This window comes from Eretmochelys imbricata, chromosome 16, assembly GCF_965152235.1.
Source record: "Eretmochelys imbricata isolate rEreImb1 chromosome 16, rEreImb1.hap1, whole genome shotgun sequence".
Lineage (NCBI taxonomy): Eukaryota > Metazoa > Chordata > Testudines > Cheloniidae > Eretmochelys > Eretmochelys imbricata.
Genome location: NC_135587.1, coordinates 21937263 through 21953182, shown reverse-complemented (window position 1 = coordinate 21953182; position 15920 = coordinate 21937263). Strand labels below are relative to the sequence as shown.

Below are 15920 nucleotides of genomic sequence, written 5' to 3'. Positions count from 1 at the left end.
GGGGGGGGGGAGTGATGAAGAGGGGTATACAAGACTTAAACCCAAAACACTCTCGGGGGAAGGGACAAGTGCTTCACTCTTACTGTGCATTTTTAAAATCAGGAGTTCAGCCATAGCTCCATGGATTTTGTCAATCAGCTCTGACATAACAGAAGGAAATCTTTGATTAAACCACTTTCTTTAGGAGTGCACCAGCAGCTGCACTTGGATATTTACAGCAGACATTTACAGCTAAATACATACATTTAATGGAATTTAAATAGCATTTGCTGAGAATAAATCTTAAGTATGATCTGGGCATAAGTTGGTTTCATCAGTGCACACATGCTGGCAAGTGATCAGAAGTTCAACCAGTTAAGCAAGCTCCCAGCTTGATGTACATGACTTTTCCAGACTAAATGAGAGACAGCCCTTTGTGCAATCACTGGTGTCATCTTCAGAATATTCAGCGAGGTCTAATGAAACAGGTTAGAGAACTGGTTAATCACAGCAATGCTAGAGAGACAATTGAATAAGTAATCTGGTTAATTCTGTACCTTTTTAACAATGCGCATGACCAGGGCCTAATCCAGACTGCACAGAATCACAGGCCAATGATTGCAAAACTCAACTGCCTGAAATTAAGGACCCTGTTTCATAATGAGGCATTAAAATAAGCAGCCACATTTTCCAGAGCTGAGCACCCACAGCCCTCAGTGATCTCCGGGGGAGCTAAGGGTTCACAGCACCTTTGAAAATTAGGCCACTTATTTAACGCAGGTCCCTGTTTAGGCATCAAAGTTTAAACACTCATGTTTGAAAACATTAGCCACACCGTCCACTCGTATTCTGGTAGAGTACGGTCTAGTCCTTTACATCTCAAAAGGACACATTGCTTCTGGCCTGCTTATATAAAATGGCACAGGATTGTTAGTGATACTAGATACACAAGGGTTTGGCCAACAGGAGGCTATTCTCAGGTCTCACTGCACTTACGTGGTAGGTCTTCCGCCAGTGCTTCCACATTCACTTTGGAGATGTTTTCCAGCTGAAAGTCAACTTCCAGGCTAAAGACATTTGAGCTATGGCTAGGTTCAAACACACATATCAAAGTTTTATTTGGAGTTAGGAATTTTTGGCTGGGGGGTGGGAGGAGAGGAGTTAATACCATTTATTCTGCCCCAAGAGAACCCATCCTCCTTCCCCACCCCAAATATTGCAATCCCATCTTAGACAACCACTGAAGTACCCTCATCTCAGAGCAGTTTTCTACTGTCTCACTCTTTCCAGTACTCTGGATGTTCCTTATCACAAGTTCACTGTATTTAACAGTAAGATCAAACGTACTATGAGATATTAGATGGATACATGCTCTCGAGGGGACTATATCCATGACCTGTTTATGATGGACTTCCAGATTTTAGGACCTCACAGGGACAGCATCTGCTGACTCATTCTGCTCTATCCTTGAACCCAGTCCAGACGGCATACATTAGTTGAGCTGGTCAAACAATTTTACACTGGATTCTACCCCTTATTTTTAGAGCATCTCTACTCATTAGCTCCAATTCAGGGTAAAGAAGGTGGGGGAGCATTCTCTTCCCCCTTCAGAGAGACAGACCAGTTGGAGAGGCAAGGGCAAAAAGGGCTTGCAGGAAGTAACCCAAGGATGAGCCAACCTAGGGTGAAGGCTGGTTAGTGTCTAAATTTTGCTGCTGTCCATAAGGCCTGAGATAAGGACTAGGCTCAGATTGCATGCCATGCTTTGAGCACTTACCTTTCCCATCCTTTTTCAGGGCAGAACACAGGTTTTGACCACAAGGTCTCAGTCAAGGCAACGCACTGCAACTTTGAGACCAGAATAGAGGATCACTTCTGGTCAGCACTGCTGAAGAACAACATTAGTAATAATCGCACTTAGCCATTTTCAGCACTTATGTGATTTCTGAACATAGACTGAGTCAATGTCTAAACTTTGGTTATTGAGATGCCAGCCGCTACATGTGAGAAACCCTGCTGTGCCCATTTAGATTCAGTTTGAAGTGCTACTACCTAATCATGTGCAGCAGTCAAACCATGATTGAAGACTTTTAAAGAACTGACTATTGAAGAACTGGAGGTTCATCGATTCCAAGGCCAGAAAGGGATCACTGTGATCACCTGGTCTGACCTCCTTTCTAACAGAGGCCAGAGAACTTCTCCAAAATAATTCCTAGAACAGATTACTTAAAAAAACATCCTATCTCGTTTTAAAAATTGTCAGCAATGCAGAATCTACCATGACCTTCAGTAAATTTTCCAGTGGTTAATTACCCTCACTTTTAAAAGTGTACACCTTATTTCCAGTCTGAATTTGTCTAGGTTCAACTTCCAGCCGTTGGATCATGCTCTAAGAGTCCATTATAAAATATTTGTTCCCCATGTAGGTACTTACAGACTAATCAAGTCATCCCTGAACCTTCTCTTTGTTAATTAGATTGACTGAACTCTAAGTTTATCACTAGAAGGCATCTTTTCTAATCTACTAATCATTCTTGTGGTTCTTCCCTGAACTCTCTCCAATTTAAAATCAACATTCTTCTTGAATTGTGGACACTAGAACCGGACACAGTACTCCAGCCATGGTCACACCAATGCCAAAGACTGAGGTAAAAACCTCCCTAACTCCTACTCGAGAGTCTCCTGTTTATGCATCCCAAGATCGCATTAGTTCTTTTGGCCACAGAATCATACAGAGCTCATGTTCAGCTGATTATCCATCATACCCTGCACCAAATCTTTTTCAGAGCCACTGCTTCCCAGGATAGAGTTCCCCATTCTGTAAGTATGGTCTACATTCTTTGTTCCTAGTATACATTTACTTACGCCGTATTAAAACACATTGTTTACTTGTGCCCAGTTTACCAAGTGATCAGGGATGCTCTGAACCAGTGACCTCTTCCTTATTTACCCCTCCCCCATTTTTTTGTCATCTGCAAACTCAAGACAATTACTCAAGGTTACTCTCTTGAGTCCAGCTGATCTAGGATATTTGTAAACTTCCTAATGGAAACCTTTCCAAAATCCCAATCAGTTGCTCTCTGGAGCCACCTCAAACTATCTAACCTGTACTGTGCCACATGGCATAGGCAGAGGAGAGGAAGAATTCTGAAGGAATACCTGATAGGAATTGGGAGCCAAGTCATCTCCTTTCTGCAAAGGATGTAGTCAGGGTTATGGCAGGCTCTTTATTACACGCTGCACAGTGTCCAATTCTTCTTTGCAGAGGCTCTTCTCTCCTCTATACATTTTGTTAAAGTTTTAATAAATCCCAGATGCTCTCCAGAGTAACCATCTGACACAGCTACGTTTCATGCTCAGCAGCCTCCAAGGCAACCGCACACAGGCAAACTTAGGGAGAAAGTCTTCAAGTATGTTCCCAAATAGCCACAGTAGTACTGGAACGTGAGTAGGAGCAGCATTTTAGGTAACTCATATGCAAACGATCGTACTGATGCATCCCACCTTGCTTCCGCACTACCCCTATTTACTTTAGCTCCATTTCTTTCTAGCCCAGAATTTTCCAGTCAGTCTGTTGCAAGAGTGCAGCGCATGCTGGATATGACTTTTTTCAGCTCAACAAATCAACTAAGATTCAGGATAATCCCTGGTAAGCAAACATTCACCACTATGCAGAAGGCCAGAACAAGGTCTATGCTCCATTTAAGCCCTTAGGGTAAATTTCACCCTGAAGGAGCCAAGTTGATAGGAAGGAAGAGGAATATTTCCCAGATGCAGAAATGATTATTGGAATCAGACTGTGCTGCTCACTCTTTGTTCCAGGTTTGCTCACCAGTAGAGCTGGTCAGTAAAAGATAGTCTGTTAATGAATCGCTTACCAATAGTGCCTTAGAGACTAAAATTTATTTGAGCATAAGCTTTCATGAGCTACAGCTCACTTCATCAGCTGTAGCTCACAAAAGCTTATGCTCAAATAAATTTGTCTCTAAGGTGCCACAAGTACTCCTTTTCTTTTTGCAAATACAGACTAACATGGCTGCTACTCTGAAGCTTACCAATAGGCACACAGTTCTAGAATCCTTCCGATACAGACTGGTCAGTAACCTGGATTTGTCAGCCCAATGACACTTTTCAAAAGGTTTAGAAACAGCTCATAATAAATCAAAAAACTTTATTATTTGATGTTATAAATGTACAACACACATTACCAGATCATTCTCAGAGTGCGCGTGTGTAGGTTTAAAAGACTCAGCGTTCATTCTAATCACGCTCATGGGTCCAACTTAGCCATACTAACGTAGGTAATAGTTACCAGCAAAGCCACACGAACCAAACACTCGTGATAGTCTCTCAGAATACATTTCTGCAGATAACAGCCTGACTGTTTAAAAGGCATCAGATTAGTAACAATGCAGAATTGATTTTATTTTGGTCAGACAATCATATTAAAGCAAAAATGGGTGACAAATGTTTAGTATTAGCACTAGTCGTTGCTGAATCTTTCTGCAGATGTGTAGCAGATCACTGACCCATGCTAGTAAGTTTTAGAATGAACCCTGAATTCTATAGGTTTGTTGATGTTGACCCAAGTTAAACTTCATAAAAGTAACATTACATCTTAAAAACAACTGTGCATGCCACACATCAGTGTCAATTCCATATAAAAACTATGTACTGTACCCATTCTATACACCGATGAAATGAAAAGTCATAGTACCTTACAGTATAACTTCACTAGTGCTACTTTGTGGTCAGTGCTGTATGGCAAATCACATTCTTGTACAGTTCATTAAACTATAATAAAAATAAACTTGCAAATTAAAAAAGGTCTACACGCCTTTCCTACCTGCTGCAACAAGACAACACACATTTCATTTGGTAGGTTTTTAGTTTAAAATGTTAGCACAATTTTTCCCCGGTCCAGAACATGATATAAAAAAAAACTATAACCAAATTCAATAAGAATTTAATGCTTTCACATTTATTAAAGTTTGTATGCTTCAAACAGGGATCTGCATGTAAGTTCTTTAAGCCTAGAGCAAAAGGTTCACCACATGTTAAATACATGCCGTCTGTAATGACGAAAGGTTGGGATGCAAGTGAACAGGACTTTTTAAACCATGTTCATGTAAACGTAATATGCACTGCTTGCTTTTCTTTCATAGGATTTGCCATCCTGACTCAGACTAGTGCCTAAGCTAGTCTGCTAACTAGTCTAACAATGGCCAGCACCAAATGCTTCAGAGGAATAATCTGCCCATGAGTGAAGATGCATTTAGTGGTTGGGTTACGCCCTGAAGCATGAGGATTTATATCCCTTTTAAATTATCTTATCCAACATATCTGTGGATGTAAATGGCCAGCTGTGGATGCAGTTATTCCATCAGCTCTTTATAAAGTCCTAGGAGTAAAGATTAATAACTGATAAAAAATGCCACTCTAATTAGCAGAAAAATGAGGTATTTCCTTTGGATAACACTCTATCTTGTAAATAGTGCTTTTGAACCTCAGACTACTGGGAACAACTTGTGTGCCTGCTCAATAGACAAGATATACTGACACAGTGATAGAATACAATCATCATTTGGTGTTGTGTCCATTTGCACAGTTGCTTCCAATGCAGTAATTCAAAGATTCTCAGCCCATGGATCATGATGCCAGAAGACTGCAACTTGCTCCAACTAAAAAGCATTTGAATAAACACAACCATTTCTCAGATACCAAGAGCCACCTCTAGAAGTCAAGTTTGGCTCCAGGCAAAATGGGGTAAAAGGTTCTGGGGAACAACTGTGACAGACTGCAAGTAGCCAAATGTGGGGAGATGGTCTGGAAACCTAAGAGCTCTTGCAGCCATGCGTTCTTGGACTCCTAGCAGAGTGCAGGTGTATTGACCACTGCACTAGAAACTGCGTGAATTAGCTTTCCACTTCCATCAATACACACAAAGCAGAAGTGTCCTTGGAACTGTGTAAAGGACAACGATGTGCAAAGCTGCTGTGTATTCTTGTGTGACCATTTCCACCATCCTCAAGAGATGGAAGAGGAAACAACGGTGGATTCTTTGGACTTGTCTATTACAGTGGCTCCGAGGAGTCTCATGCTAGCTCGGTCTCACAGGTCTAGACTAACCAACATTTAAGTTGCAAAGTGGCAACTAGCTTCCCCCCCACACCCCAAATACATCCCTTTAAATGCATTGCCCTATAGTATAAATATGAAGCCCTGAGAACAAACTTCTATATAGAACATTTCTATTAAAAATATCAAAGCTTTGTGATGACAAAATTATAAGTTACACATATATATATTTAAATAAATAGCTAGCTAGCTTTTAAGAGTCACACATATCAAAAGGTAAGAGATTATCTATGTCAACTGATGGGGCAAGTATAGACCAAGCATAAGAACAATTATAAGCAGTCAATATTGCAGCAGGTAATCCACCTACCTGGCCCATTTCCTCATTTTTCCTTGGTTTTATCTATCTTCCACTTTTTCCCTTGACCTAGTTCCGATGATGCAATAAGACACTTTACAATGAAGCCAGCACCACTGCTAATCTCTTTGCTAACTTTAATCGAGACTTCAGACATGCAAGCACATGGCTCAAACCTGCAAATCCTTACTCACGCAACTACTACTTACTCACACACGTAATCCCATTGATTTTTAAAAAACGTCTACTCCCAAGATTCTTGTAGTTTTGCAGGTTTGAACCCACAATCCTTTCATCATGACACTGCCTGGAACCAGCCCCTGCAAATGCTGAATCCCAGCCTCATTGCCCATGTAGGGATCTTTATGCTTTCAGAATTCTAGAAAGCACAGGAGAATTGCCACAACTGCAACCACAATGGACTTAAAAAGCAATAGTAACCTTGGAGTAGCAACCCATCCAGGTCACAGGACGTGCCACTGGACTTCTAGCTCCCGAGGCACTGGCAGCACACAGCATGTATTAGTGTCAGACATTCATACTAATGAGCTGAATCAACTGATTCCTCAAGTGGCATTCTAAGTTACATTTGAATTGACATAGTTAAGTACATCTTTATTCATGCCCAAGTCTTGCTGAAAAACATTAAATCCATATAACCTTCCACTAATCCCAGATATTGGCCACTGGAAACTTGTGTTTTCAAAAGTCAAGCAGCATTTAAAAATAAAAAAGCCATATGAAAAAACCAAGGCTGGAGGACACTTTATAATGATAACCAGCCTCTCTCCTTCTACACTTATACTGTACAGGTGTAAAGCTCTGAAATAATAGAGTCTAAAACTGCACATCCTCAAACTTTTTAGTTTTTTAAAGATGCAGTATTCCTTTAATCACAAGGTTTCTTATATCATAGTTGCCATATTAATTTTATTAGGAAAGCAGATACACAAGGCATTCTTGCCTTCATTTATTTCAGTTTCTCTACTGCAATTCTATTGAAAGCTATTTTAAAAGATGCGTTGAACCTGTTGCGACAAGACAACAAGTGCAGTTTTGATGTACTTGTGTCACCTAGATAAGCCTGACATAGAAACAAATACACCCTGTTCAGAAACAGACAGTGATGAAACCATACAATCTAACTCAAGTCCATTGCCATGGGGATAATGCAGAGTTATACAAGCAGCAGAACTTACAGTCTAAAAGTGAACCATTCTGCTCCTTGAAAGAGAAGGCTTAAGTATGAAGGATATGTAGATAAAAACAATATTTTAGTTCTTTGTGGAATCGGTTTATGAATTATTTTAAATAAGTGTCTGATCTTACTGCATGAAAGTTAATGGGAGCTTGGGCACAACTTAATGGGAACATGATCAGACCGTAAGTTATTACAGGACATCCTGCTGTCTCAACTTGTGTCCAATACATTCAGAACCGCAGTCTGGAACAATTCTTGTTTAGTAAGGAAATCAGTATAATCACATGATGGTGGTTCTACCTCATATTGTCCTGTAGAAACAAGCACTGATTATTTACAAGAACTTGGATGGAAGAGGGAATATCATACATATCAGTGCCTCAAATGCTTAGAACTTCAAGTAATAACATCTTCAGGTAGTAGTTCAAGGAAACCATTGCAAAACAAAAAGCCTGATCGAACGAACAACTGAAATCCTTCATTATCAGGAAACTTGCTTAAATATTATTCTCAATATTATATCTATAACCCTTACTCACGTGAGTAGTTGCAATGAAATGAAATTTGACTAATTTGAGTAATTACTGTGTTGAAGAATCAGACTCAGATTTTAAAACCAAAACTGCAATTAAGTTTTGAGGATGCCAAGAACGGGTTGAAAGAAAAACAGGGGTGCTGAAAATGGTTACTTTTGGATTTGGAAATCTAAGTGCCTTACAGAAATCTGTTTAAGTGCAATAGACTGTTAATGATATTACAAAAGCCAAAAATAAAACTGGGATAGTACGTAAAGATAAGATCTGAGTGACTGACTTCCCCACCCATCCACATTATGTGAAATTGGCAACTTCTGTGTCTCAGCTGCATATTACTACAGTTCAGATGCCAAGATCAGGCCAAAACTTGTTCTGTGGTTTAGATCTGAATCTAGATGCCCTCAGTAAGATCACTTTAAAAGGTGACCTACAAAGTTATGCAGAATATCCTCTCACAAAACATATACACACCTTTATGGTGGCTAATGAAAACTTAAAAGGTTTAATTTTCTCAGCATACTTTTTACATTAGAAATCCAGGTCTTGTTTACCCTGTTTTTCATGGCAGACTGTATAGACTAGCGGAGGATTGGTTTATTACACTGCAGACACCAAGCAAGTGAAACTTGATGGAAAAGGGAAATGATTTTTAGTCCAGCTATTTAAAAATTTTATCACCACCCGTGTAACTCAACTGCAGCATAAATAGTTGGAAGAAGAGATCTATGTGCGAGATTCAGCATGTGTATTCCTTTAGTTAGCAGCCTGACAAAACTCACAATACACATCTGAGACCTCCAGCAAGTCTTCCAATAAAGACAAGGGAAGACAAGACTTGAAATTCCTGATATTTCTAAGGTAAAGTACAAGCAGGGGAAAATTCCTTATTTGGAAGAGGGCAATCATTGTGTGTTTTATACAACAAGCAAGCAAAAACAGGACACAAACCTAAATATTTTTGTGTGGATTCTTGTTTCATTGTGCAGGTGACCTTTCAATTAAAAACCAAGCAAGTTAGTAGCTTTTGGCATTGCAAGCAGAGAAAAGGAAGATGCCTGCAAAACAGAACTCCTTTCCTAAAATATACATTCAGAAATGCAAAAGTACATGGAAACATGTCACCTTTCAAACTAAGATATGTTAAAACAGGACAAACCTATGAACTGTAACACTTGAGAACCAAACTGCTGGAATGACAAATTACATTTTTCTGAAAGGAGATACTGCATCTTTAATCTAGTTGAGTGAAATCTCCTGCAAACACATGAGCCCACAGGATTGGAACAACACTAACGCAGAAAATAAATAGGAAAAAGTAATGCTATTTATTAATTAAAGAAATTCCATCTATGAATTATTCTGTTTAAATTAAAATGTAAGACAGACAAGTCTGGATAAAAACATGTTCTCTCAACATTTGGACTTATTTTAAAAAACAAGTTCCTAAGTGTCAATTTAAAAAGTATTTTGTATTTTGATATAGACATAAATTAACACTGTATAGAGATGAATAGTATGATTATTATCCTATGATAGTGGTCAGTGACCTTTTGTAAACACTAGCCAGATGCTGCTATAACCACTGGCTAGTAAAACTGCTGTCATAGGTCTTTTGAGCAAGAAGATCGAAACATGAGGCAATGTCATCATATTACTTTCTCGGTCAATCAGATGCTCAGTTGTGTTACAAAGCTTTTTCCTGTATTTGGATATATATTTCATTTTCAACCTACCATCTGAAAGCAAAAAAACCCCCAGAACAAGTCTTCAAACCTCTTCCACTAAATCCACAAGGCTATTAACGTCAGGATGGCCATAACCACACACACTCTTATTTGAGAGGTGCCTACCCAAACAACAAAAAGCTATTTTGCTTCCTCTGCTACCTTCTTCCCTCAGACCCCCCCTTCATTCCCCCCCCCCCCGCCCCCAAAAATCTATGTTCCTTCTTGTTCAGGAAACATGAAGCTAGAGACAGCAAGAAGTGGCACAGTGGATCGGCATTCCCCTCTACGTGCGGTTCAGCGTCTGAAAGATTCGAGAGATCTGTAGCATGACAGGTCCCGTCTCTGGATCGTTCATCCACTGAGTGCTGTTTAAGGGGTTTTCAAGCATATCTTCAAAGGCTGCCGAGAAAAGGAGGTGGCAACACTCAGTTCATGATGTTTTATTTGGCAAATATTGGGTATTTTGGATGTTTTACAAAATAAAAAGTTAGTTTAAATTGCAGTAGGAATCATGACTTGCTTTGATCACAACTCCATCAGGACAGATCTTGGGAGGCCAGAGCCACCCACGCAGAGGCCTTCCCCCCACCACCAAGCTCCCTGGCAACACAACTCTATTGGAGCGGCACTGCCGGCGACTCCTCCTGGCTGTGACTATTGGGGGTGATGAGAAGGAGGTAGTACAAAAGCCAGCTGTGTTATGTTCTACCTAGGTACTCCTATGGTGCCCATCACCACAGTGCCTCAATGCCTCCAGCAATGAGTTTACTCTCTCAACACCCCTGTGAGGTAAAGCATTATCCCCATTTTACAGGGGGTGAAACTAAGGCACACATGCATGCCCCTAGGTCGCCCATGGCAGAGCCAGGAAGTGAACTATAATCTCCCGATTCCCACTCAAGTGCCTTGGCCACAAGACAATCCTTCCTTCCTGGAAAAATTCTCTGGGGCTAGAGAGGGAATAATGTATATTATCCCACCAGCCAGCAAGCTCCTTCCTCCACCAGCCTAATCACTGCCCTCTCACCTTGGACTGGAGTCAAGGGCATGCATGATGCCATGGAGACAGTAGACCCCAATTTCCATGGTGTGTGCAGGTAGAAGGGTCCCCTCCATTTGCAGATTTTGGAAGGAAGGATGACCTAGGCCCAAATGGCTAAAAATAGTTCTCTTTACCTGTGTCAAATAACCCCTCTATCCCAAGATTATTCCACTTATTTACTTTTGACTGAACTTATTTTGCATTTCACTCAGCTTGGATGATGCACGGAAAAGTCAGTGCCACTGTGTGGTTCTCATGCACTAGTACATTGCTGCAAGATTTGGGTTGCAAACACAGCAGGAAACAGGAACATTTGAGCCAACAGTTTACAGATGCTTGGGACATTTGGAACTTACTCACGGGCCACACACACACACACACAAAGTCTGACCTTTTCAGAAGTCACCTAAAGGTCAGTGTAACAATTTACATAACAGAGTCTGGCAAACTCTGGCATAGAGGTTAATGATCCAATTTTCCAAAGGTGATAAGCACCTACAACTCCCAATAAAGTCAACGAGAGCTGTAGGTACTCAACACCTCTGAATGCCACACTATAAATACTTTGCTAAGGTTACAAAGTAGGTCTCTGGCAGAACTGAGAATAAAATATAGCTCTCATACTTCGACCACTAGACCTCCTCTTTTGGGGAGAAGCGAGGGATTAAAAATATATTGAACTAAAGGACTTTTGATCATCTTTTTCATAACTAGGAATTTTCTAATTCAATGCAAATATTCATGTTAAAATGCATGACACTGGCAATAAGCCGAGGTATCATTAGCAACAGTACATGCTCTGATGCTCATCCAAGCGTTATACATGTGTACAATGACATTTCATTTTCTATTTTTATATCCTGCACTGCAGCATGGAACCTTCCTCTGAAACGAAGATGCCACTTGTTTAGAAATCAGGGTGGGCAGGTTCTGCTCCTGCATTATTTAAAACCCACAAAACTTCACAGTAAATGTAAGTGTTCAAAAGATCTACTGCAAAGGAATTCATATGCAATGTATGTTTTAAAACATGCCTTTAACCACTGAGGCCAAAGATTAAGCACGTTTATATATTGCAGAAACGCCAAATTTCTCCCTACTAAATATCTCCCTGTGCAGAGTTTCCTCAGAGTGACCCATCAACCACAGATTTACATTTCAGTCTTTTTTGGACTCATTAGTGATGCAGCTTTCCCAGCCACAGATGCTTTTTGACTGAGAAAACACAGATGCTCTACAGGGCAAACCTCCAAAAAGGGTGAAGCATGTGTCCATAGCTGTTATTTCAGCCTTGGCAGGACACACACAGAAGTCCTTAGCTGGCAGCTTTCAGTTCAGTTAAACTCAGCCAATCACTGCCCTCTGAGTAATAAGCAGACTTCAATCAATAGTGAGCTGTACTACAGCATGCATTCTCTTCCACACTTTTTTTGCAGCTAAGGACCCCAGGATACCAAGCAGAGATCTACATTTTCCCTGCCAAACTCTGGCCAAGTTGAGTGCAACAAGTCTCCTAGATCCACACGGATACTCTAGCCAGCAGCCATGACATTCTAGATGATTGCAGGTTGAAACCATTGCCCTGGAGATTCAGTGTCATATCTGTGACGGCCCCATGATTGTTCCAAGCCCCTGCTGCCCACATGGCATCATACGCAGCACTACAAAGCAAGCCGTCAGGCTGCCCCCTCCCCGTTTATTCCCTTAGCTTTACTCAAACAGAGTATTTTCTGATAGTCAGCAACTGTGCAGGCAAGGCTTCTTTGTCAGAAGCCAGGACAGTACTTACCTAACAGCGTTTTAGGGTTCGTTAGCCCTAACTGTACCACTGGGTTTTCCAGGATGGCTTGGAAGAGAGGGCTAGTGGTGTCAATTCCCTTATCCAAATCCTCTGGAGATGGCTGTCTGTCTCCCAGCAGCCATTCACACTGTAAAAGTCAGCAGGCATGACAAGTTTATAATTAGTTCCATTAAAACGCAAGCTCATGAGACTTCAATCCCACATGTAAGTAAGGCACAAGATAGAACATCCTAGACAAAGTTTATCATCCCTGCATGCAATTTGAAGACTAAACCATGTAATACATTAACTACTATTCACTTAAGTCCTGCTCCAGGTCAACTGCAAGGATCCCATTACTCCAGCGGGAGCTGGACTAGAGCCTGATACAGCAATAAAAGTGATTTCTAGCTTTCAGACCCACATGAGGTGACATTCTATATATCACACTGGAAATCTACAGCTTGCTCCAGGACTGTCCTCCTCCTACCCAAGAACTGGCCAGGATTCCCGAATCCAAAGCTGGAGGGCAGGCTCACTGATCTAAGTGCCAGAAGCACATCTCAAAATCCCAACAAGGTCAGCTCAGCCCTTTTTCCTTCAGGAGAGGATAAAATGAGCATTCCTCTGTATGCATGCGTGTGTGGTCCTTCAGAAGAGAACCTCAAAAACCAATTTCATGTCCCTGGCCAAAGTTCTTCATCTCAACATTTCCACTCTGCAAGTAGTTCTCTCAACATTGTGCAGGATGCTGGTTGACTGCCACTCTCCAGCCCACAAGTGACTGCTTTCCAGTGGTGTACGTAGCTAGTTTCAAAGATGCACAATATTTAATCATGTTTGTTTCAACTCCAATAACTGCTAGGGCTGGAATACAAAGAGCAAGACATTGTAACATGAGGCTAGTTTGAATTAAAAATATGACCAAGCGCCATCCAGTTCAGCGATCAAGAATTCTCAGTTGAGCAAATGATCATCATAGCAATTAGGAATAAAACAACAGAGGATACTCACAGCTGCGTTTTGCTGGTTGTTGTTTACTCTGAGTGCATCTATCACTTCTTTTTCATCAAAGCCCATCTCCATCAAGGCAATGACAGCCTAAATCAGAAACACACAGCTTATTACACACAGCATTTAGCTTGGTCCATGGCAGCTACAACACACACAAGGAATGAATCGTATCCCTTCTTCTGTAGAAAAGCTTTTCCTTCTCCACATACAGCAAAGGAGCAGAAGGCGATGGTCCCGGTTTTAAGAATCCTGACAGGCTTTATTAAATCAGATTCTCCTCACTAGAGGAGCCAATGGGATTTTCTGTGTAACTGAGAGGAGAATATAGCAGAATATATTCCCTTTCGACTATTTTTTTTTTTCTAAAAGGCTTTTATTGGGTGCAAACTGTTGGCTAGCAGAGATTCAAGAGATTTTAAAGATCTACCATCAGGCTACAAGTAGCTTGTTTCCAATGCAATGGCACAACCAGGCCCTGATCTATGACTGGAGTCCTTAGACAGTACTGTAATACAAGGAATAATAAAATAGCAGCAGCCAAATCCTGCTTCTATTAAAATAAGGAGCAGGACTTGGCTCTAAAAAAGCAGGATAGGATGGGTAGTAGGAACTCCCATGTCTAACACACATTCCTTCTGCGACCATGAGCAATTCACTCATCTCCATTGCCTCTGTCTTCCCTCCTGCTCATCAGTCAGAGCGCTCAGACTTACCTATCTCACTAGCACACTGTGAGGAAAAATGTTTGCAGAGCTATTTGAAGATTAAGAGTACTAAGTATTACTGCACTGTTCCAACGCACAGGTGAAAGAGAAATGATTGAATGATCCCTTGTTATAATATTGTTCCACGTCAATATCCTTGGGACTCAGAGAGGAAACAGATTACTCTCACCAGAAGCCTCTCTTTTTGCTGGTAATCTGGCAGTCTCCACCCTGCACCTACTACTTACACAGAACATCTGGGCAAACACAGCAGCACCAATGTAAAATTATATATAAGGAAATGCAGCCCACAGCACGCAAGAGGTGAACTTCTCCATACCTAGCTCCTACACATCAAACAAGCACTGGAAGAACTAGTTCTTTTCCTTTTCTTACTCTTCTCTGGTCATACACCTTGGCTGCTTGTATCAGGATGTGTTCATATCAGAATGCCTTCTTTTTAAATGAGCGTTAGGTGTTCAATTACAGTACATGTGCCATTTGCAGGCTGTGGCACTAATTTTAGATTGGGCAATGTGACATTTAGGAGAGGGTTGTGATGGGTCAGAAGCCAGGATAGAGAGTCTCTTAAGAAGTAGGTTAAAGTCTAAACCACATGTCAAATGGGACAGTTTGCTTTAAGTCTCACATCCACATTTGAAAGTAACTTGTTTTGTACTGAAGGACAGAAGTTACTTGCTTTGAATCAACTTACTTCCATTCCCCCTTTACCATTATGCATTTGTAGGGGTAGATTTTGCTCTCAGTTACACAGGGTCAAACCAGGTTGATTTCAGTGAGGGTTCCAGCTGCGTAACTAAGCAGCATTTGGTTGTAGCCCACGGTTTCCTTCAGGTTCAACACACTCCTTGGAATAAGGACAAGGAAGGCTGCTGTTTGCATCAGTCATTTCTAATATCCCATCGTACTCCTCTTCAGATATTTTGGTTTCCATTTCTGTATCTAGAGATGGGATAGTTTTATTCCTGTTTCCTATTTGTATGCAACTCAAAAAGTAGAAATGTACTTACATCTATTGGGAACAGTTATCTTAGGAAACCCAGCCACCATCTAGTCTGCCCTAGGCAAAAGGAACCCAGGATTCTATCCTAAGGATAGAAACCTGGCTCCACACAGGGAAAAACTCCCATTAACTTCAGTGGTGCCAGGATTTCACTCCTGTGGTTAAGGGGCTTCCTTTATTAACTGTTCTTACAAGGCCAAATACTCCAGATGTTATGGTGCTACACAAATAATGATTCCTAAACATTGATCTGGAACTAGTCCACTTTCCATCACTACATTATTTCATTGCAATGTAGGCAAATTGAGATTTCATGTACAGGTGACCTTCCTCATGGCACAGAAAGAAAACAATTTACAAACAAACAAATTGGATCCAGGTTATTTAGTGATTAGGACGTTAAACGGTAGGCACAGCTGAAATATAGATTGGCAAGACAAGTGTATTCAGCTTGGTCTTTTTAAGAAGGTTAACTGC

At 40.9% G+C, this 15920-nt stretch overlaps 1 protein-coding gene and 1 long non-coding RNA gene across 3 annotated transcripts in view; both read right to left on the bottom strand.

Annotated features, from left to right (window-relative positions):
• The window catches only part of UBAC1 (UBA domain containing 1), a 54236-nt gene that overhangs the window by 15540 nt on the left and 22776 nt on the right, over positions 1-15920 (bottom strand). Inside the window, exons 8-10 of one of the 2 annotated variants that reach the window (XM_077835850.1) lie at positions 13716-13802; positions 12711-12849; positions 10089-10278 (exon numbers count right to left, since the gene is read on the bottom strand). In XM_077835850.1, coding sequence (XP_077691976.1) covers positions 10163-10278; positions 12711-12849; positions 13716-13802 — 342 coding nt within the window. In that variant the 3' untranslated portion in view covers positions 10089-10162. Of the gene's footprint in view, positions 1-10088; positions 10279-12710; positions 12850-13715; positions 13803-15920 lie in introns of those variants that run through there. The other variant, XM_077835851.1, reaches the window with a different exon arrangement.
• Positions 975-3808, bottom strand: LOC144276032 (uncharacterized). The gene is made up of 3 exons (XR_013348180.1): positions 3139-3808; positions 1757-1867; positions 975-1067 (listed from the first exon to the last, which is right to left on the bottom strand). It is a non-coding gene; the product is annotated as an uncharacterized LOC144276032 (long non-coding RNA).